At 41.6% G+C, this 23,742-nt stretch overlaps 2 protein-coding genes across 3 annotated transcripts in view; both read right to left on the bottom strand.

Annotated features, from left to right (window-relative positions):
• Positions 1-613: 613 nt before the first annotated feature.
• On the bottom strand, positions 614-17,712 carry twsg1a (twisted gastrulation BMP signaling modulator 1a). The gene is made up of 5 exons (XM_079529944.1): positions 17,353-17,712; positions 15,047-15,207; positions 6,039-6,138; positions 2,100-2,360; positions 614-1,101 (listed from the first exon to the last, which is right to left on the bottom strand). Exons 2-5 carry the CDS (start codon positions 15,170-15,172, stop codon positions 920-922), a joined length of 669 nt encoding a protein of 222 aa, XP_079386070.1. The 5' UTR covers positions 15,173-15,207; positions 17,353-17,712; the 3' UTR covers positions 614-919.
• Positions 17,713-18,610: 898 nt separating this feature from the next.
• ankrd12 (ankyrin repeat domain 12) overlaps positions 18,611-23,742 on the bottom strand; it is a 49,988-nt gene continuing 44,856 nt past the window's right edge. For both annotated transcript variants that reach the window (XM_079529936.1, XM_079529935.1), the window contains 4 exons: positions 23,478-23,576; positions 22,014-22,157; positions 21,625-21,720; positions 18,611-20,074 (listed from right to left, as the gene is read on the bottom strand). In XM_079529936.1, the coding sequence (XP_079386062.1) occupies positions 19,889-20,074; positions 21,625-21,720; positions 22,014-22,157; positions 23,478-23,576 (525 nt within the window). In that variant the 3' untranslated portion in view covers positions 18,611-19,888. The remainder of the gene's footprint in view (positions 20,075-21,624; positions 21,721-22,013; positions 22,158-23,477; positions 23,577-23,742) is intronic.

The following is a 23,742-nucleotide window of genomic DNA, read 5'->3' on the forward strand; positions in this document are numbered from 1 at the left end:
CTTGTTTAACTCTCATTAAATATATAATATATAGTGTTGTACATGCCTTTAAATCACCGTCGTCCCTATTTTGGGCATGAATAAACATTTTCAAAAATAGCGACAAAATAAAATAAAATACTGGCTTGTACATCTGCTATTTTAGCAATTTAAAAAAATATGAACATGAGCAAGCCTGGAATTTCATAATTTAGGGGAAAGGCACCGTGGCCTTTGGAGTCCATTTTTGAGGGCACAAAGGCCAAATGCCAGGGGAGGAAGACCATTAAATAAAACAAGATTGAAATAATCCATTTAAATAATTAATTGAATTTAAGGGTTAAGGATTAATATGTGTAGACTATCTGCAGTGAAGCCCTGCACCAATCAAAATAACTGGATTGGTTTAAAGATGGAGGAAAGTGGTACAGTCAGCTGGGGCATTAAGGTCACTATGGCCTCGGGCATGCCATATTTTTTGAGGGGCATAAGGCCAAACTGAGGGGCAACGACGGCCATGGCCTTCGTGGCCTCCCTGAAATCCCTGCCCTGAACACGAGGCTTCAGCTCAACATTTTAACAACAACGGCTCGCATTCTATCACACAATCTGTGCACATTTAACACCACACATGCCAAGTCACCAAACGTTTCTTTATTTGGCATGAGACACGGGGATTTAGCAGAGCATTATTGTAAAAATACATTATTCATATACACCTCTAGTAAAAACAAAACAAAACAAACACACTATTGAAAACGCATCTAGAAAATATACAGTTAATCGTAACAGCAGAATAAAAAACAATTTATAGGAGATAAGGGGGTGAAGGGGATTACTTTACAAGGTAAATGTTAGCACATATCAGTCATAGACTCCAATTTCTTCAGTCCTCTGGTATAGCCCAGACATCTAGTACCAGACATAATGTGCCCACACTTCAGAAGAGACAGTTCATGCACTTCACAGACTTGCTGCCATAGTCCAGACACTCCGGGCCGATGCACTGGCAACAGGCGTTATGAAACCAGCGATACTTGGAGCCCCCCATGGACTCGCAGTATAGTTTACACTGGCGGATGGACACACAGTCGTCAAAGTAGACCACCGTGCACATGTTATCTGCAGAGAAAGGACAGGAGACGTGAGTCACAAACCTTGTAAAATGGTATAAGCATCTTGGACTGTAATCTCGAACGTATATAAAAGCAATTAACATTAGCCCTCAACATTGCTGTTTTTACTGCAGAGAAAAATAAATTTGCAGCTACTAAGTGCGACCATGTGTTTCAGTGGGCTTAATGAGTTCACAGCTAAACTCTGTGGGAACTCTCTCTCAATGAGTGTGTCTTTTTATAGTAAATAAGCACTGGGTCAGGAGGAGTAGAGAGCCAAAACAGCCACAGAAGAAAATAAGAAATGGCTTCAGTACAACGTTTATAACCACGTTCACGTTGCCATCCCAAACACTAATGACTCACTACAGACTCAAAAGTCCTCAGCTGCCTTCCATGCGAGGGGCATTTAGCGTAAATATTAAACAGCTCTTGTGTATCTTTCTGAGATTTTGCGTGCTAAGTCGTGAGTTCAAACAAACAGCCGTGGTGATGTGTGGAAGTACGTCGCCATCCTGCGTTGACAGTTCTAACAGTGAAACCATGTGCTTACCTTGTGTGGTGGAAAGTAACTAAGTACTGTACTTAAATACAAATTTTAAGCATTTGTACTTTACTCGAGTATTTCCGATTTCCAATACTTTTACGTCACTACATCTCAGAGGCAAAACTTTTACTCTATACTACTACTTTAGTTACTAATTACTTATTTTGATGGTTACAAAACATACATTACCCACTTCAGCCCTATATACAATGCGTCGCGATGTGACGCATTGTGAGCTTGCAGATCTGTTATTTTCCAAATATTTTGTACATTTGAAAACTTGAAATGGGACTTTTCTGCATAATGAGTACTTTTACTTTCTGTGCTTTACGTTCGGTGCTTTACGTACATTTTCCAATAGTTTTGCACATTTACTCAAAGTACATTTTGAATTCCGGACTTCTACTTAGTATTTCTTACATCGCAGTATTGATACTTTTACTCAAGTGCTTGCTTACCTTGCGTGTCGTAGCTAGCGTGGATGCTGTTGCCGGGCAGGGAGACGTTCTGGTGCTGGTCATCCAGGCTCTCCAGGAAGGACACCAGGTTCTCGTGGTGGGAGAGCTCCTCGGCCACGGGGAACGACACCACCATCATGTTGATGGGCGCGTCGCCCTCGGTGAGGGCACGGAACAGAGAGGGGATGGGCCGGTGGAGCTCCTCCACCGTGCTCTTGGAGGTGGCTGGAGTGTCGCTGTAGTTCTTGGGGTTGCACATGCCTGGCAAACAACAACCACAGACAAGTAAATAAACATGTGGGTGCATGGTGGGGAAAGCAGAGATTCATTATAATGCTATTAGCCGGTCAGATATTGGATATTTGGGGCCAATGTGGATATTTATATCTGAAAAAACAACAACAACAACGATACAATGATATATCAGCTGATATTCGCAATGCTTTTTTTAGTAGGGTTGTGAACTTGTGACAATAATGTAGCTACGTACGTACGTGGCTAACTAGCTACAGTAGTTAACACCACATTAATGTAGCTACGTACGTACGTGGCTAACTAGCTACAGTAGTTAACACCACATTAATGTAGCTACGTACGTACGTGGCTAACTAGCTACAGTAGTTAACACCACATTAATGTAGCTACGTACGTACGTGGCTAACTAGCTACAGTAGTTAACACCGCATTCATTGTAATATATGCATGCATGAAAGACATGACAGTTGTCGGGGACATCCCAGATTCAAGAGATTTAATAAGGATGTACGTGTACATACAGTACACTGTCTGTGGAAAAACTTGGGTTTTTCACAGACCTAAAATATATTAATAACAGTACTAAACTAATAACAGCCCTAAAAGCCTTTTCTAAAATGAGTTTGAAACGGTGTTTAAAAACTTTCTTCCTAAGTTAATTCCTAAGAGAAGTCCAGTCAGATTCATGAAACGTTCTTAAGTAGGCAGAATTGTTCGTAAGCATGTTCTTATGATGATGAATCCAAATCCTCGTAACTTGAAGGGGTGTGACAGTTCATTTAAATTATCATAGGTAGACGCCCCACATATCCTAATTAGCATCCTAATTACCATAGGGAACCGCCCCACCAATCCCATATAAGGCATTGGGAATTCACTTTCCTACCTGTGTTCACCCAGATGGGTGTAGTTTTGCATGACTCCATGGCCTTGCCTGCAGTCACACCTGTGTGTGATTGCAGCTCACAGGACATCACACATAGAAATAAAGTTGAGTGAAGTCAAGAATACCTAAACTAAAGTCTAAATATGGTGGAACACCAGACTCCAAACATTAAAAATCAATAATACTGTGGAGGTACTGAAGTGAACAGAAATTTTCACATTTTCAATATTTTCAATATTCATGAATGTATTTTATTATTTATCTCACAATAGTCAACTGGGGGGGGGGTGATGGCGGGGGGGGGGGGTTATGTGGTGGGTATGGTGCGTTTGTTTGGGTTGGGTTGTGAACTCTAAACCAGTGGTTCTCAAACATTTTCATGTCAAGGACCCCCAAATTGACATGCATTCTGCAGACCCCCATATGAAAATATTTTCTGCTAGGGTAATGTTTTGAAGATTTATCTAAATGTTTTGAAAATAGCCGATCTACAAGCTCAAAATGGGCAGTAATGGGACGCGTTTGTGAGCTTGTAGATTGGCTATTTTCAAAGTATAAAATGGGATTAAAGTGGTAAAATAGTCCATATTTTGCTGTGGACTGCCTGGAACTTCCTCAAGGACCTCTTGAGGTCCTCAGACCAAACTTTGAGCATCATGCAGATGGTGCTGTTTTCCCTTTATGTTTTCAGATTGCACTTAAGAACGAAAAAGGCACCCTAAGAGTGCTCCACAGTGTGCGTAGATTCTGTTCTTACCTACGAACAAATCACAGCTAAGAAAAGATTGAGGGATCCCAAAACCTTCTTAAAAACTTCCTAAGTGGGTCTAAGAACAAATTTCCTCTTAAGAACTTCTTAAGAACGGTTGGCGCATGAGGCCCATTGAGGGTGTTCATCATTTTTTTCTTATTTAGCAGTCTTATATCCTGGGGGAAGGAAACTATTCCTCAGTCTGCTTCTACGGGAATATATATATATATATATATATATATATATATATATATATATTGAAAAAACTACTGAAATTCCCGCTAGTTTTAACTGGTTGATTTAAATAGATTACACCACACAAATAATTATCTCTGCATTACATATTGCTTTTGTTTTTAGATTGGACAAGACAACATAAAACGACAAGATAAAATAATATATACTGTATGCAATAAGCCAATATCATCCTACTGATATATTGCTCTGACTTTAAACATAATTCACACCAGCAACACTTTTTGCAATGTGATAAACAAAAACTAAATCAAATGCCAGTCAAAAAACGTCTTGATCTTGTCCTACATTAAGTGTCATTTAAACACTTTCATTTCCAAACACAGTAGCAATCATTTTGACAATGTCTCCGTCTGCAGCCTAAAATATGATTCTCATAACCCCCCTAAATGAGGCAAAGTGAATTAGGGCTAATGGGTAAATCATTTAATGGTGAGCGGAGTTTGACCAAGAATTGGATTACAAACCAACGCTAAAAGCAGAGGGGAAACAGCTGTTTCAGATAAAGCATACACACGGGTCCTCCCATCCCCTAAAATACAAACTGTTCTTTCCCCACCGCTGTTCTACTGGGCTGCACCCGTAGCCTTTAACCACTCACAGATACGCACTTCAAAAGCAGCCCGACGCTCGGCACAGAAATCATGTTTAGAGTGGAAATGTACTTGAAATGCTGATGTAGATACAGTGCCGTCAAAGGAATCACATAAATGAGGAATCTATACATTGGCACGAAGCTACGAGAGTACTAGTCATCTGTGTATTGTAAAGCCTGGCTCCCGGAGCAAAGGCTCCTTCGCCGCAAAACATCTGTATAGCAGCAGTGGGTTGAGCAGCGCTCAGCTGTGTCATCATCATGTGCTTCCATTCGTCTTACACATGAAGGAGCTTTAAGAAAGCCTCCTTGTCAACACCTGCACCAATATCTGTCTATCAAAACACATCTGAAAAACCCATAAGTATGAAGGAGATTTCAAATGACGAGTGGGAGGGTTTGGCGATTTGAAACGCTGCTCCGTTCCACAAATCTCTCCAAGTACCGTCCTGTGTGACTATAGCTCACTCCCCACTGTGCCTCGGTGAGAGAGCGAGGTCGGAGTTCATTTGGGAGAGGTCTCGCTCTCTTTCTCTCTCTCTCTCTGTCTCTCTCTCTCTCTCTTTGATCTTCTGAATCTCCTGCCGGAGACTTCCTGTCCATCTGGTTATGTGCTACTAGCTAGAGCTAGTTTAATTTCCTGTAGTCCACTGAACAGTTGTCCTTAACCAGGGTTGATGGGTACGGACTCTACCCTGGATTAACCTCCAGGCTGAGGCCTGTCTTCAGTGTCTGCCTGTCTGGCCTTCCTCACCTCACACTCAAGATTTATCTGGTGCTCTTTTTTAAACCGGCACACCTTTTAAATGTTAAGTGCACTATAAATGTAAGGGCACTATTTCTACCGGCACTTTCCACACAAGTGAGGAGTTATTTTCCAAACGTTTATGTATTTTGGGGGCGGAAAAATACATGACCGCCCGAATCGCTCAAATAGTATACAGCATACGCAGTGTACTCGAAGCATTTACAATTCTCTAAACCCAGGAGGCTTGTGTTGCCTCCAAGCATGAGGATCATGATGATTTATTTTAATCCTTTTGTGACGTCAACAGTGCTCTAAGCACAGTATGCTTTACTCTTACAAATAGCGGTTATCAATGGCTTATTTTAAAAATAATACACTGACTCATTTGGGCATCGGCTATTATTAGGATCCAGTGAATGAACGGTCACACGGCAGTCGGCAGCACTCACCCACACAGTCGCAGCACTCCTCCCATAAGGTCCCCAGGCACAGCATGCACTCCTTACAACAGGAGCAGTTTCCATCGGTCGGTCGACACTGACACAGCTCCTGTAGTGACACACACAAACAGACACCCATCAGCAAGGTACTGACACATGTCTATCCGGTAGAATAGACATGGAGAATAGACCCGTGAGGGTCCATTTGAGGGTTACTTACATTTGAACACTCCCAGAGTTAGACGTTTACAGGAAATAAGAAACAAATTGATTCATTAACATTGATAATTTTACTGCATATTATTGTTATTGTAGGTTAATTTGGTTACATTTGAACACTCCCAGAGTTAGATGTTGACTATAGGATTGGAAATAAGGAACAACTGGATAAATTAGCACTGGGAAAAGTAAAAGTAAAAGTAGCAGTAGTTAGTAGTTAACATTGATATCCGATCGTTGATCATAGAACTTTCTAAGCAAACATTATATCAATAAGAAATATCAGTTTGATTAATCAAATAATATATACATAAATCCGAATCTGATCCATTCAGATAGGGATAAAATGTTTTTAACTCTTGGGCCCTGATCAAGGTTAAATAATGTATTATTTGTATGTATCCCTTTATTGTATTGTTAGTAGATGCATTTAATATTATTAATTGTGGAAACTAACTGAGATAAACAGTTATTCACAAAGCAAATCCTTTTGAGGCACATAATACAAATAATGCTAATACTGTGGGGGGGAAAATACAATAATTGTATTAACAGCTATGGAAAGTAATATTGTAATAAAGTTATTCACAACGATAATCCTTTCTGTGGAAAGAATAAATACAAGAGTTATATGAACAGCATTGAACTTCTCACCTCTTGTTACCAAAACACTATAATATGGCCATAAAGAAACAGATAAAGTCTGCCTCTGTTAAGTACAGGATCTGAACAGAGCAGAGCGTCTGTTGGAAGGAGCACTTTTATTAGACCTGGAAGACACATTGCACACAGGCGGAACACGGTGTACAGCTACAGCATCTTCACATACAAACAGGAAACATACCATTAAAATGTCAACAAGTAGAGCAACAGCAGGTTTGTGTCCAGCACAGCACAGCCATTACCGGACACAAAGAAATTACAAGACAGCTGAAGTGTACACATCACATGGTATGTATGGTATCTATCCAAACGTGTGACACCCTCCAAAGCGCAGGCACAAAATAGTAGCTTCAAGCCTGCAGAAAATAACAACAAAAGTCTATTTCCAACCATCAATGTCCTTTGAGAGAAACTTGCTTCTTCGAAGTTTACACAAAAGATGCCAGGGAGTGAGTTAACAATGTGATGCAGCAGTGCACAACAACAAACAGTCATCACAAGCTCTCATGAAGTGCTTTTCTGTTAACAGAATGAACTGTACACTCACTCCAGTACAGTACATGCTCCGGCACGTCAAACGTTCATACGAGTATAAACAAAACTATTTTCATGAACTTTACAATGGTGTAACGTGACAAGCCATCACATGATGTTCAATCTAGTCTAGCCAACTGGCCACAGTGTGTGTGTGCGTGTGCGTGCGTGCGTGCATGCATGTGTGTCCAGATGTATACCGTACCGTACACAGTACACACTGACTTGTAACCCAAATGAAGCAAGTCAAAGTCAATTATGCAAAGGAGTTCCACACAGACAGCTACACTTCCACCCACACACACACACACACACACACACACACACACACACACACACACACACACACACACACACACACACACACACACACACACACACACACACACACACACACACACACACACACACACACACACACACACACACACACACACACACACACACACACACACACAATCCAACATAAAGGACCCAGCATCACATAGGGACAGCATTATGAGGGAGAACAGAGATGTTTTCGAAGGGAGAGAAAAAGTAGCTACAGTTAGAAATGTACTGTTAGATACAATACTATGCATGTGCAAATGACTTGAATATATGTCTAACATGCAGACCCAACAAATTGTATTTATTTTATGTCTGACTAAAATAGTTGCACCCACATGTTTATTACTTTAAGCAGTTATGCCCTGTATGATTTGTTATAAGACGAATAGTGAAAATAGCCTATCTATAAGCTCACAATGTATCACATTGTGACACGCTGTGCCTGTGGGCAAACAAATTGGCTATTTTAGCTATTTATGAAAATGTTTGATCGTTTGAGTTATTCATTTTTGTTTCGTCTTGTTCCAATGTGTCATCATCGCCATATGGGCATAGAGGACAGAGGTTTGATTTGAAACCTGTTTAAAAAAGGCTTCATCAGCAGAGATATAGATATTGTCACAAGACCAGTAAACAAAAGATATCCAAAACATGCAACTTACGAACGCCTGCCCTACCCTAAACTCAACTCAAACATCTGCCTGTTTTTCAGTTTAGGCTTCTTGCAGCAATCATATCTGAAGGGTATATACACTATACAGGCTCCATCAAGAAAATAAAATAGAAAATTCAGAGGCGGGATACAAAAGCATCCAGCATTCCTTCTATAAACTGAAGCCAGGTTGTGGCTATTGGCATGGCTGCCGCAACACGGTGTTCGGTTAACTCAAGAGAATGTAAAAATTGGCCATCTCTGAGTTAAACGAACACTCCAGATTTAGCTGTGTGCATGGAGAGAAACCAGGCAAGGAGTAATGTAATGTCGGGTCGGACTGCCAGTCTCTATTTCACCAACACTCCTCTCCTGACAGAGAAGGGAGCACATTCCACAAAGTCAAGGTCACAGCGATGAAGGAGGGAGAGAGGGAAGGAGGGAGGGAGGGAGGAAGGAGAAAAAAGAGTGAGTGGGTACACAAAAACACCTGGTGAACAGAACATGGCCTCCCTTGTTCGGGTTCCTTGTTCCCTCTCCTGTCTCTCTCTTTCTTCTCCTTCAGACCATGATTTCTCTCTAATACCTTTATAGCTTTTTCTCCCCCTCATTCTCTTTCACTCTTTGCCTCTCTCTCTCTCTCTCTCTCTCTCTCTCTCTCTCTCTCTCTGTTTGTTCTTCTCTCCCTCCTTTTCTGGCCATTCCTTTGTGCCTGGGGAGAAGCCATCTCCTAAACATAAACACACAGTGTAGGCGAGATAAAAGACCCTCGGTGACTCACTAGTGAGTGATGGCACGCACACACACACACACACACACACACACACACACACACACACACACACACACACACACACACACACACACACACACACACACACACACACACACACACACACACACACACACACACACACACACACACACACACACACACACAGTCGGCTTATCTCTCGCTGCTCAACCTCCTTGCCCTCCTCTGATCCAGGTCTGATCCTATGCTGTGATTACTGACTCGTCATGGTGGGAAACTGTACGGCACACATAGCGTCAAAGCAGTCAGGTCGTAAACAACACGTTCCATTTCGAAGAAGTCACCTTTTAAGGATTCATTCAATTAAAAACCTTATTTTAATTGCTGACAAACATCTGTTTGTTTTTTGCTTGTTTAAAACTGTTAAATGCGATGTTGAATATACAGTTGGGGCTATTTAAAACCTCCTCCAACACCAAAAATTGGAATCACAAGGTCGTCAGCCGGCATGGGCTGGCAGCGCTATGTACATTGCAACCGTCGACAAGGCCTTTTAACTGAGATGGATGGAGTTAAACTAAAAGCCTTATTAACCTAGCAACAAGTGGTAGCTCTCCGGCGGAAATCACCGCAATCAGTCAAGGGTGAACAAGGGGGAGAGAGAAGGGGAGTCGTTAGGGAAAGTGTGTGGAGGGAGAGAGTGAACGTGTGCTGCCATGTCCTGCTGAGCGCTGCTGTGTAATACTTTGAAAACTGCTGCCCCACCCTCTGTCTAACGGCTGGGTCAGGACAAAGCTGGCTGGGCCGCAGGCAGACAGGCCAATCAAAAAGACACATGTGTATATGTTGCCGCATGACCGCCTAATCACCTATTCTCGAAAGTAATAGTGCAAGAACACTTTGTGTACTGTAGTTACTGTGCTATGATGCTCTCCAAATGTACATTTTCAACTGTTTTTATTATATTTTGACACTTGCTTTGACAATGTAAACTTATGTTTTCTCATTCCAATAAAGCTCCTTTGAATTGATTAGAAATTGATAATAAAAAATAGGCTCCTTGTTGAATTGTTTGGCAAAACAGCTCTCAAAGTCACTCTTAGCACGTCTACGAAAGCAATGTACGCAAACAAAGCTGATTCTGACAGTATAGTATAGAACATTACACAAACCAGTACTGTTTGTTTTTTAAATAAAAGTGTTAACTTCCTGTAGATTTTGCTATTTCAAATTGTAAAATCAGAAGAAGAAGACAGAATCATCTTCGTTTGCCTTTGTTTTCAGGCTAAAAGAGTGATTTTGAGAGCCGGATCATGTAAGTCAAGGGGAGCATACTTTGAATTATCGATTTATTTCTTGTCCACCTTTGGAGTTACATCATGACAACATAACTACTACACAACCCAAACCTCTACCAAAGTGTTGCCCTTTAACAGTCATCTTGGGTGAGCAATGTTGCCCATGGAATGAAGAATAAATTCAGCCCCACTATTAGCTTATTGCCTAAGCCTGATTTATACTCAGTTCGGTGTCATGTTCAGAAAGTTAACCGAACCACAGCTCACAACACCCAAGGTGCTTCGTGTTGTGAAACTCCCATAGGCCTACCTATTTGGGAGAAATACAACAATGTGTGAACACACTAACACAGCAAGATTTGTGAACTGTTGCGATAAAATGGAATACAACCACCTTAAGGACTACCTACTGCATATATAAACAGAGCTGCTACCTTTAAACACATTTTAAATCTGAGGCCTTGTTGTATAGGCCTACTATTTAAATCGATTTGACTTTTATTTTTTATTTTTTTTGCTATTTGTCCCAAAGTGAATGGAAAAGATTGGTGCTAATTGTTTCAAAGCTTTATACCTTATATATAACATGTAACGAAGCAATGTGACATAGCTCTTTTGTCTTTTTACACAATGCTGTACCCCTCCAACTGTATATATACTTTCCCCATTTTCAACTTTTGACACTTGCTTTGACAATGCACACGTATGTTTTCTCATGCCAATAAAGCTCCTTGAATTGAAATAAATTGAATCGGCTATTTCCGGTACGCGATACTGGCGCGCAACAAGGATTACATGAGCCTTTATTTTCTACAAGCTTTACAGGCACTGAGGGTGTTATTCCAAACCACCACCAACCTCCACACACACACACACACCTCCTCGTGACCCTACCATCTCCCCCGCACTCACTCACACACACCCTCCTCCTCTCATGTTCTCCCCCTCGGGGGTTTGGGGAATTCAGACAAATGACTTGAGATGGCAGCAGAGTGTAAGTGAACGTGGAGACAACATATCTCACTAATCACCGGCAACATGGAGCTTCCAGGGGGGGGGGATATGGGGGCATTGGGGGGGGCACCCCGGCTAGCCATGCTGCCCCTGACAGCTAGCAGGTCTGTGTCGGCGGGGTCACAGACCGTGTTGCCATGTCCGCTTATTATAAGCAACGTTGGGCTTGTTTTTTACACTTTTAAATATTGGTAGTTGCTGTTTGGGCTCAAACGTTTTCATGTCAAGGACCCCCCAAATTGTTGTATTTGTCCCTGTACCACCATCTGTGACTATGTTGTGCCAGGGACCATACAATGTTTAAAAGATATTCAAAATATCTCACATCTTGAAAAAAAGAAAAAAGGGGGAAAAAAAGAAAGAGAAAATAGAAGTTATATAATCTTAATCTGCTATATTCAAATAGCCAATCTATTTCAAGTGGTTAAACTGATAAACAACGCTTCCTTCCGGGCTAGTTTTAGTAGACCGGGTTGGGTTGCTTGTTTCTCGTGCAAAATCTGGCAACACTGGCAGGAGATCTTGTCCTAGCAAGCATCCATCACGAGATACAGACACCATTGGAAATGTTGGCTAAAGTTATTAACCTTTTCTTTACAAACCAGGCCATGTCAGACTCTGGGCATTTTGATGGGGCCTGAATACAGAAATACCACTTATTTGAAAGAGTTTATATACATACATTATAGTATATACTAGCTATGATCAGATCTTAGCCTTAATTTACAGACAAACCAAGGTTAAAAGACAACTAAAGCTTTATTTATGCTCCATGGCAGTGTTGCTTGCAATGCTGACAGTCAAGGACTGATTGACTGATTGTAAATCATTGTAGTTCTTGCTGGCAAGCAACAGCACCATACTACTACAGATTATAAATCAGTAATGAGTGTGAACAGTGCTACATGAAGGTGTTAATGGGCAAGGCAGGGCCACTAAACACTTAGTGGGTCAAACAGACTCATTCACACACGCACGCACACACACACACACACACACACACACACACACACACACACACACACACACACACACACACACACACACACACACACACACACACACACACAGTCACACACACACACACACACACACACACACACACACACACACACACACACACACACACACACACACACACACACACACACACACACACACACACACACACACACACACACACACACACGGGACCAACAATACACTTGTCAAACATAAATATTTTATAGGGCTATCCCTTCAATAAAAATCTGAAACATCAGCAGCAGCTGAACTGTCCAATTCCAGCAGAGCAGATAATAGGAAGGCAAAAAGTAATACGTTCTCATCTTTTCCTAAAAGACGGCATGTGGATGTCACCGTTTTTTATTAACACAAGGGAGCTAGCATCCCTTTCCATGGAAAATCACCCAGATGGGTACTATTTGGGCATGAGGGAAACTGTGACTGCACAGAAGAAAGTGACGTCAACACAGTCAATAGGTGCAGACTGAAAATCTAACCGGCCACAAGCAATCCCTCTCCTGACCCAGGGAATACTTATGCACTATTGTACTGCACATTTAAACATGATTAGCAGTCCTGTAATGATATCTCTGGAGCCATGGCTATAACTATGTCAAACCACCTAAATACCACAGGTATAGGCCTGCACAAAGAGAACACAGATGGATAAATCCTCCCCTGGGCTGCGGGGAAAGTCATTCTGGGATCCCTTTCAAGAACTTCACTTGACTTATCAAGAGGAATGCACTGAATCTGCATTCTTCTGTACCTGGACACAGATTCTATGTTTCTGGTTCTGGTTTGTGCGTGTCTGCTTATTTTCTAGTTGACACATTTCTAACTCCTATGTACTTCTTCATATGATGAATAGTGAAAATAGGCTTTCTACAACAAGCTATGTGAAGCGTATAAAGATGTTTATATTTTTTGAACTTTTTTTTCCTCCAAGTTCTTGCCCAATGTGCAATTCTAAATTGGATACTGTACAGTATTAATTATATCTTATGATTATTCACTACACACCATTACCTATACTGATACTGTTTTTGCACACTTATAGGTTTACCTACACTAGATTACTTACTGTATACATATTACTGCTAGTAGTACCGTACTACATGTAAGCCTTTTATAGCTTTTTTATTACCTACTTTATATTTTGTATGAATTTTATATGTTGTATGTATGTTGGACATTACTTGTAGCACAGTCAGGCACATCAAGTCCTCAAATCTATAAATGCCCATATCCACTCTATTATAGAGCCATTTTAAAACTGTGTTACAGTCTCAACTCAATGTAATTTGTTTGACATCGCCTCTGTTGAGTTGTTCCTCTTATTATTATTATTATTATTATTATTATTATTATTATTAGCAGTGTTTAATTGTAATTTATAGCTGAGCCCGACTGAAAATAAATAATTGGACTTGCTACATAAATGGTGATTTTGATGATTGAATGACTGATATACTCTACACATAAAAGTGTGACTTAAATACAGTGACATATTACTTTGTAATATCAAGCCAAATAAATAGTGTGATCTTGAAATAGGTTCAGCTACTCTGTCTTGTCTCTCTTTGGCCGTGGTTCAGATTCAGCAAAAGTGCAGCTGAATACAGGCCTGGGCAGAAATTCCATCTTTGTTCTTACTCTCAGAGAAACAACAGTCACTATTCACATGGGAAAACCTGAGCGCTCCAAGATGAAAGACAATTATGCTTGGCTGCACTCAAATGGACCTTCTTAGTACCGATCAACTAAAAAGTAATGACGCTATGTATAAACAACAGCCATGTTGTGTGTTGAAGTATCTGATTAAAGGCTATTATCTTAAGTGGTTTCTTCTTCAAAAGATTAAAATGCTGGTGTAAGTTTGATGTCGATGAAAAAGGTTTCATCCCACAGGGATGTTACCAATAACAAACATCAAGTAAAACAAAAGTGGAGAAGCTTTAGTTCAAACTCCACTTCAAGGGACCTAAAACCAAAATCAGGTGACTTTACAGTCCACTACACATTTAATGCAGACTCATTCCCAATCTTCCACTGTAGTCTGAAAACCCACCTCTTCAGACTCCATTTTAGCCCGTAGCCCTAGCCTCGACGACCTTACAGGGGTATATGGAAAGGCTCAATTTATGTAATTTACATAGAATTTTATACAGACAGAACTCTATAGTCATTGTATACTCATAGTTTTATTGTACAGATATTCTACTGTTAGACGGAGGTTCTTAGCTTCCTTATGATTCTTGACGACTATTATTTTATGTATTTGATGTATTACCATGTGTTGTTCGTGCTTACTGTAAATCGCTCTGGATTAAGAGTGTCTGCTAAATGCCTAAATTTAAAATTGTAATGGTTGGTTGTGTGACTCAGGAAATCAGCGTGACTACTGTAGGTACAGGCATTACACAATTGTTGTGCAAATCCAGCCATTCAGCGTCAGTCGGCTCAGGCAAAGAGTTCTAACACCTGGCTTGACAATGGAAAACACCGGGGGAGGTAAACCAAACCAAACCACACTCATGTTTCTCACCTGTATGAGGCACTTGCTGACGTCGCTGGCGCACAGGGCTTTGTTGCAGCCGGATGTCACGGATATCCCTGACAGGAGGAAGAGGAGGGCAGCCGTGGCTGGGATGAGAAGATGAACAGGCCTCATCCTGGGGGCTCCTCCGCAGCAATGTTCTGGAACACCTATAGTACACACCAACACACAGCAGACCACCACAGTGTTACTGACCAACACACAGCAGACCACCACAGTGTTACTGACCAACACACAGCAGAGCAGACCAGACCGTGTTACTGACCAATACACAGCAGACCACCAGTGTTACTGACCAACACACAGCAGACCACCACAGTGTTACTGACCAATACACAGCAGAGCAGACCGTGTTACTGACCAATACACAGCAGACCACCAGTGTTACTGACCAACACACAGCAGACCACCAGTGTTACTGACCAACACACAGCAGACCACCAGTGTTACTGACCAACACACAGCAGACCACCACAGTGTTACTGACCAACACACAGCAGACCACCAGTGTTATTGACCAACACACAGCAGACCACCACAGTGTTACTGACCAACACACAGCAGACCACCAGTGTTACTGACCAACACACAGCAGACCACCACAGTGTTACTGACCAACACACAGCAGACCACCACAGTGTTACTGACCAACACACTGCAGACCACCACAGTGTTACTGACCAACACACAGCAGACCACCACCATGTTACTGACCAACACACAGCAACCACCACAGTGTTACTGACCAACACACAGCAGACCACCACCATGTTACTGACCAACACACAGCAGACCACCACCATGTTACTGACCAACACACAGCAGAGCAGACCACCACAATGTTACTGACCAACACACAGCAGACCACCACCATGTTACTGACCAACACACAGCAGAGCAGACCACCACAATGTTACTGACCAACACACAGCAGACCACCACCATGTTACTGACCAACACACAGCAGACCACCACAGTGTTACTGACCAACACACAGCAGACCACCACAGTGTTACTGACCAACACACAGCAGACCACCAGTGTTACTGACCAACACACAGCAGACCACCACCATGTTACTGACCAACACACAGCAGACCACCACATTGTTACTGACCAACACACAGCAGACCACCACATTGTTACTGACCAACACACAGCAGACCACCAGTGTTACTGACCAATACACAGCAGACCACCATGTTACTGACCAACACACAGCAGAGCACCAGTGTTACTGACCAATACACAGCAGACCACCATGTTACTGACCAACACACGGCAGAGCAGACCACCACAGTGTTACTGACCAACACACAGCAGACCACCAGTGTTACTGACCAATACACAGCAGACCACCATGTTTCTGACCAACACACAGCAGAGCAGACCACCACAGTGTTACGTGACCAACACACAGCAGAGCAGACCACCACAGTGATACTGACTGACAGACTACTAGTAAGAACACAACACAGAATTACTGTTCCTATGACAGACAGATGCCATGGAAAAATACTCTGTCACACAAGTTAATATGGAGCATCTGTTCGCCTACAAAATATACAGTATAGGTATTAGGTAGCATACATATCGTACGCGCGCGCGCGCGCGCGCGCGCACACACACACACACACACACACATTCTTAAACTGTAAAATCATCAGTGTTAATTTGAATGTAACCAAATTGGCCCAAATGCACCCGTAAGTGTTAATTTGGTTACATACATGTTTACACTCTTGAGTTATGAATCAGAAAATTAGGAACACATGGAGAAAGAATTTTACAACTCAGTCAGGACTCAGAGTCGGGTCAAGACAGCAAAGTGTAGCCAATCATCATTTTTTTTGCATGCATTCATAATAACGTGTTAAGGCAAAGCAAACGCATTTTCAAGTAAAACATCACAGGTTTACAGAACACACACACACACACACACATCTGGCGACATCAGCTCCAGCCTTTACCAGATAAAACTATATTCGGCAACTTGGACTTTACCAGGCCTACTAATTCCAAGGAGCTAAAGTGATCTCTACACTCCGTGGTCTAGTCGTTCCATCCTGTGACACGCATTTGTTGTTGCACAATGTGCAGTCATTCCCCATAATAGAGAGAAAACATGTGAGGAACATTAGTACGATTCCTTTTTTTTCCCTTTTTTTTTTTTTAGCTCATCGCAACCACCACCACAGCCAGAAAACCCAGACCCCCGTTTCACTTTCCACGCACATAAACTGCTTGCCCCGGGCAGATCGGCAATTATTACTAGTATCACACATAACACTTACCACAGCGACGCGACAAGCGCAGGTCTTCTTCTTTAAAGGAGGACAGGACAATGGCTTTTCCCTTTTCAAAACTTCTCCACTTTCCAGGATGGAGTTGTGTGTCCACACTGTCCAGAGGGCGTCAGTTTCTCCGCAACACAAAGCGACAGGCAGTCGGGCGCCTTAAAGGCGCACACTCCATTTTCAATAAGTAGAGGAAAAAAAGAGAAGGAGGCACCGCCGGGGCGCCAGGTGAACAACGGCAATGCCTCTAAAAAAGTCGAATAAAGGGGGACTTAAAGATCCCGTCGATGTTTATGGATACGAGCTGGACTAGCACGAATTGCTCTGCTCTCTCCAGTATACTCGTGTGCGTAAAACCCCGCGCGTAAAATGTATTCTACGTGCAGCAGAACACATGGACGGGACGCGTTTAGTAGTTGGATAATCTATACCAGTCCATCTCACAATCAAACCATTCAGAGGTGACGTCCCTTTGTACCCGATCTTATCCAGAGCCCCATCATCATGAATGATGTTCCAGTAGTTCTCGTCGTTAGGTGTGAAGCCTTGAAGTTGTAGACGCCCCCCCGCTGGGAATGTTGTTCCAAAAACATTTCTATAGAATTCTCCCCTAGCCTTTACGGCTAGTTATAACTTATAGGTAGCTCGCCAGTGGCGACTTTGATCAATTCATTCAAAACCCCTTGAAAATAATAATGTATAGGCTTTCCGCTTTTCAGTTTCAAGCCAAGTTTTGTCCCATAGGCTGCATGTGTGCGTCAGGACCATTACCGTGACAAATAGCAGGACTTTCATTGTAGTTTAGTGATCTGATCACACATTCTTGCCATGGTTTGTACAATACAACAGGGATACATTAAGCTCGCGCATGACATTTATATGCGTACGCATGCACATTAACTTGATTTAATGTTATTACTTTGGCACGTTATTTGTAATAAATCACCGCTTTAATGAAATCACTGTGTTCAGCCATTGCGTGGTGGACTTGAGTTGTGTTGCACTGAATATGCCATGCTTTGAATGTGTACATTGCCATCTGCTGGAGGAACACAGTTGTGTTTTCAGTAAAGTATATCATATAAAGTACCTGCAGACTGCAGTTCTGACAGTTGTATAAATGTAATAAGACTGTATACAGTGTGTATATATATATATATATTATATATACACACACATAGCTAAGATCATTCGTTTGTATTCTATAGTGTATCCTATTACAGCATTATATATGTATTTAAAAGGCAGACACTCGTTTGAATTTCACAACCAATAAAATTTATTCAATTATATATTACAAATATGTACATGTCATGTAACAAGTAAATATTAAAATAGACATATTTTTTAGAACTATCGTTCAAAAGGCATTATGCTGAAAAAATAGGTTTTGTTGTGATCTCACATTGAAACTGTAAAAGTATGTTTTTCCTCCTTGGAAGCCACAACAAACTTTCTTATTTTTTTAATGTGCGCAAGACACAATGGACAACACACAAGGAGTGAGGCTGCGAAAAGACAGAACACCATGGCATAAAATAAAATAAAAAACGAAACGAAAAACAAGCTGGAACACTTCAGTTAAAACCTCACAATTAGTCCACAGAACAGCTTTTCAGGAAAAAAAAGAAAAGTACAAACAATGCAACGCATGCACAGCATTGAAATCGCAATTCAAAAACGGAACACCAGCTGTGTTGTGTTTGAATGAAAAAAAAAAAAAGAAAAAAAAAACAGTAAAAAAAGAAAAAAGAAAGAAAGCTACGAGAGAAAAAAAGCCAACACATGCTTAAGATTTAAGCCAACAACAATAAACATCAAGGACAATAGGACACAATATAAAAACCAACTTTGGTCCATTAAAACATGAGACAGAACAAAAAGTTTTACAATCAAAATATCTATTACCTTTTTTGTTTTGCTTTTTTATTACAAGTTCAAAACAATAATTACAATGGCTATTTACAAATGCACAATCTGTATGTATAAAATAAGTTAAAAATTAAGAGCACAGTCTGTACATAATGTATGAACACTCACTTGAGGATAAAAAAAAAAAAAGGACAAAATGAACCATAAAATAAAAAGAACAAAGAAATGAAATCTTTTCAGCTCTGCGACCCTGCTTGATGAAGAGCGATAGCAGGCGGTTATGGAGGGAGGCCTCAGTGCTTCTTGTCTCACACTGCAACTAATTTTACCCAGACATCGGACACTGGTCCCTGGGCTAAAATTGAGGGCTGGACCCCTTGTAAGGCCCAATAGGGCATGGGGTAGCGTTGTGGATATGCAAGCAGGTCAGTCTGCCGCCTGTGGAAGAGGGTCCCATCCGTGCGGAAGGCGGTTAACTTGTTATTTTTACCCTAAGCGCTCTGGAGGGAAATGCTCGCTTTTGTTAAGTGCTCTCTGTGACACTCTCACACACTCCTGACGTTAAGTGCTTCATGTCATTTTCCGTAAGAACGTTGCCGAGGGAGACCTCTGCTGTGACACCGCAAAGGGAGCATTGTTTGTCCCGTCTTTGTCTTGCGTGTCATATCGGGGTGAGGTCGAAGTCATCGTTCACCTCCACCAGCGGGATGTAGAACTCGGGGATCTCAAAGATGCTGGTGGACTTGTACATGGCCGGGTCCAGTTCCTGCAGCTTGAGCTGCCACTCAAGGCGCTGAACAGCGTTGAGGGCGGCCGCCTCGTGCTGCTGCCTCATCAGTAGACAGGTCTGTGGAGGAAGGAGGGAAGGAACACAACATCATCACCCAGCCACTTCACAAGACGTACACATGATGTAGCTTAACACTCCGAGCGGCATAAACGGAGGTCTCCGTCCTATCAAATAATTCCGCTCGTCACCCAGGACGGAGATTAATCACAGGACGGAACATTAATATAATAAACGAGCGCACCGCTCCACAGCCTGGGAGTGCCTGTTGGGCAACATTCGATGTCATTTCTGGTTGGGACGTCATCCAAAGTGGTCCCCCTCCATTTTAGTGGATGAGAGGAAAAATCTTCTAATGTGAATAACTCTTGATCTAAATCAATCCATCCAATTCTAACCAAAGATTATGTTTTTGACGGCCCATCGCGGTCCTGTCGCTTGGCGTGTTAGAAGTAATCATACTTCCCGTTGTTCGTCTCGGGGATGTTTTGGCTACATCTAGCTACATCCAAGATGGCGCCTTGTGCACCTTGAAATGGCCCCTGAAGAAACAAAATCCCTGGGCGTCCTGATTTAATGGTTACAAATACCCCGGGCGTTCTAGGTGTTAATAGGGCTGCCATTATCTTCTTAGCAAATATTCTAACAATTACGTTTTTGATTATCGATTTGGAATTTCAAAATTCCATACTTTTTCCAGACTCTAATCTGTGGGCAAGCTGTGGCCGAAAAAAAACGAGATGTCAGAGTTAAAAAGTGGACGGTTTAGTGCCAGAGAATTCCAGGGCGGCGCAGCTCCTCCGCCTGGCCGCCAGGCAGTGCTCTTCCCTGGACAGGGAACTCGGGTGGAGGCCCCTGGTCCCTGCCCGGTCGGTGATTCCACTTTGTACTGTCGCCTTAGGTGCCTGGGGTGCCTCCCAGGGTGGCCAAGGGGCGAAACTCCAAATACATCTTCTAACATAACAATCTAAAGTAATTTCTATATAATTAAATTGAATACCAGACGACTCGCCCCTTTACCAACTCACCCCCGCGAAAAATGTTAATGTAGTTAACAGTTAATTTAGTATTTCCCGCCCTCTCTGAAATTATCTTGTATACAGATTTATTTGATTGTATAGTAGTCGATCTCTATACTAAGAAAGAATAACATGAGAGACGGTGACTGCTTAATGAAGTTAATTTAGGACCTTCTAGCAGTTAATTTCGTTTTATTAAACACATTTCTTCCATGTAGCTCATGTTTTGTAATGGCATCATCATGCTATTATGCCCATGGATATACAGAGTGAACTTAACAATGATAAATTAATAACATGAATTATGTTTGTCATTTACAGCTAGGTAGAGTAGTGGGGTGAGATGGAAAAGGGGCGACCGTACCTGTTACCATTATATATGTAAACAGGCAACTGATATTGTCCTCTAGAATATTCTATAGTAATGCTGTACCTTTAATGGAATGTCAATAGAAATACATGATACACATAATAGTGCATACAATACACATGACATCTGAAAGGGATGGAAACAACATGACGAAAGCATTATTATGGGCCAATAATAAAAATAGATTTGCCAGAAAACAGATGTGAATCACCATTGCTTACCTTCAATTTATCAAACTTGTCGTCAACATCTTGTAACCAGGACATAAACTGCCTGGCGTTAAACCGGTCCCTCACAGACGTTTTGCCTTCTTCATTCTGTCGAGCAAAATCAAATCAGACACTGCCTTATTAAACACATCTGCATTAGCAGGATCATCAGCCTCATGCTGCCGCATCAAACCACAATCAAATGTGTTATTAAACACATCTGCATTAGCAGGATCATCAGCCTCATGCTGCCGCATCAAACCACAATCAAATGTGTTATTAAACATCTGCATTATCAAGAACATCTGCTGCAGTGTCTGTTTTAGCTCTGGAGGTTTCAGTGGTCATCACCACCATCTAAAAGACAGTGGGATAAACAAGAGTGACTTTGTGTTGCTTGCCTGGACATCCTGAGGCATGTTGTACACTTCAGCATCCAATAAAACGGTGCACGCACTGAAAGGGAGCGTCTGATTGGCTAGTGTTCTTGCTGCCCGGTAATGGACCCGCAGGACCTCCTGCTCATTGGAAACGATCAGCTTCTCCTGAGGAGGGAAATGAATGAGTTCAGTTAAACACCACTTAAACCCTCTATACTTCACTGTATGTCAATCGCCAAAATAGCAGCTCTACAAGCTCACAAAATGTTAAGACACATTGTGTGAGCTTGTAGATCTGCCAAATGTTTACCTATTTTTGCAGAATGTCCGCAGAACATTCACTTATATTTTCGCCTATTATGACATACCAAAGTTTGCGCTGTAAACTCTAGGCTTACTATAGAGCTGTTAAACAGGTGTGAGAGGCCAGCATGGAAGTCCATAAGCAAAAGAAGGGGCTCGCACACTGGAGGAAGAATGAGGCTCTTTGGATGGAAAAAATAGTCTTTGACACATAGTGGACGTTTCGGTCCTCAGACCAACTCTTTTTCTCTTCTCTTTATCTTCTCTTCTCTTTTTACCAACATCAACAGTGTTGATGGTCTTAGGACCCAAACGTCCTCTCTGCGGCACATTATTTTCACCATGTCACTATTTGCACTTTTCTAAGTAAAGACTATTTCCCCTTCTTTTTGTTTATACCTAGAATAGGAACACTAGGGTTCACATGGTTAATGTTTTTTTGTGTGAACTGATTTTACAAGCATGATAAGGATGTTTCTAGGTACCAATGTCTGTGACTTTCATTTCCATCTTGCATGTGCTTTTATTGTGGATGTTAATTTAAGTCAATCGTACATTCTGAGGACATACTGACTGCTGAATGTTTACTGTGATGACCACATCGCTCCAATGTCCATAGTTTGAGATCCAGCTGGAGATCTGTCATAATTCCGCACCCCTCGTCCTACCATTATAACCATCAATTGAGTGGAGTTATAGCAAGTTCCATATACCCATGTTATATTTGAGTTTTAGTTGTCCACAATGGAAATAAGCTCTCAAGCTTTGTGTTTTATCCTTTTGACAGATATGTACAAATATATATATGTTCATGTAGCCGCAGCGGTTCCCAAACCTTTTTGGCCATGCACCCCCTGTTATCTCCTGACCTAGCTGACCACATGGAAATATAAATTGCATAAGCTATATAGACACATACATTTCCTATTTATCCACATATATGCAGCATAGGCTATATTCTGCATATACTTGCCATATATTGGCATAATATGTTAATATATTTTAAATAAAACACATTAACCTTTTCATGTCGCGCACCCCTTAGAAGACGCTCGCGCACCACAAGGGGTGCACGCACCACAGTTTGGGAACCACTGATGTACGGTATATGTATTTTGTCAATCAACAATACAACATCTACATAAAGTGAAAATACCCAAGGAAATACAGTTTCAAACATACCCTCTCAATGCTGTGTTGTAGACGTAGTTTCATGCGGATAACTTCCTGCTGTTTGAACATCTCTTTGAGCTGCTCCGGTAATGATGGCGGAGGAGTTATCTGTGTAAAGAAGAGACAAAATAAACAGACATTTAATTGAATATTCAGTAGACAATTAGTCAGTCAATTATGTAGACAATTCATTGAATATTATTTGGATGGCTCAACATTACTTAACAAGGATCCATATGCCTGAGACATGGCGACTAACAGAAGGATTAGTCTG

Source organism: Electrona antarctica (assembly GCF_951216825.1).
Source record: "Electrona antarctica genome assembly, chromosome: 19".
NCBI classification, from domain to species: Eukaryota; Metazoa; Chordata; class Actinopteri; order Myctophiformes; family Myctophidae; genus Electrona; species Electrona antarctica.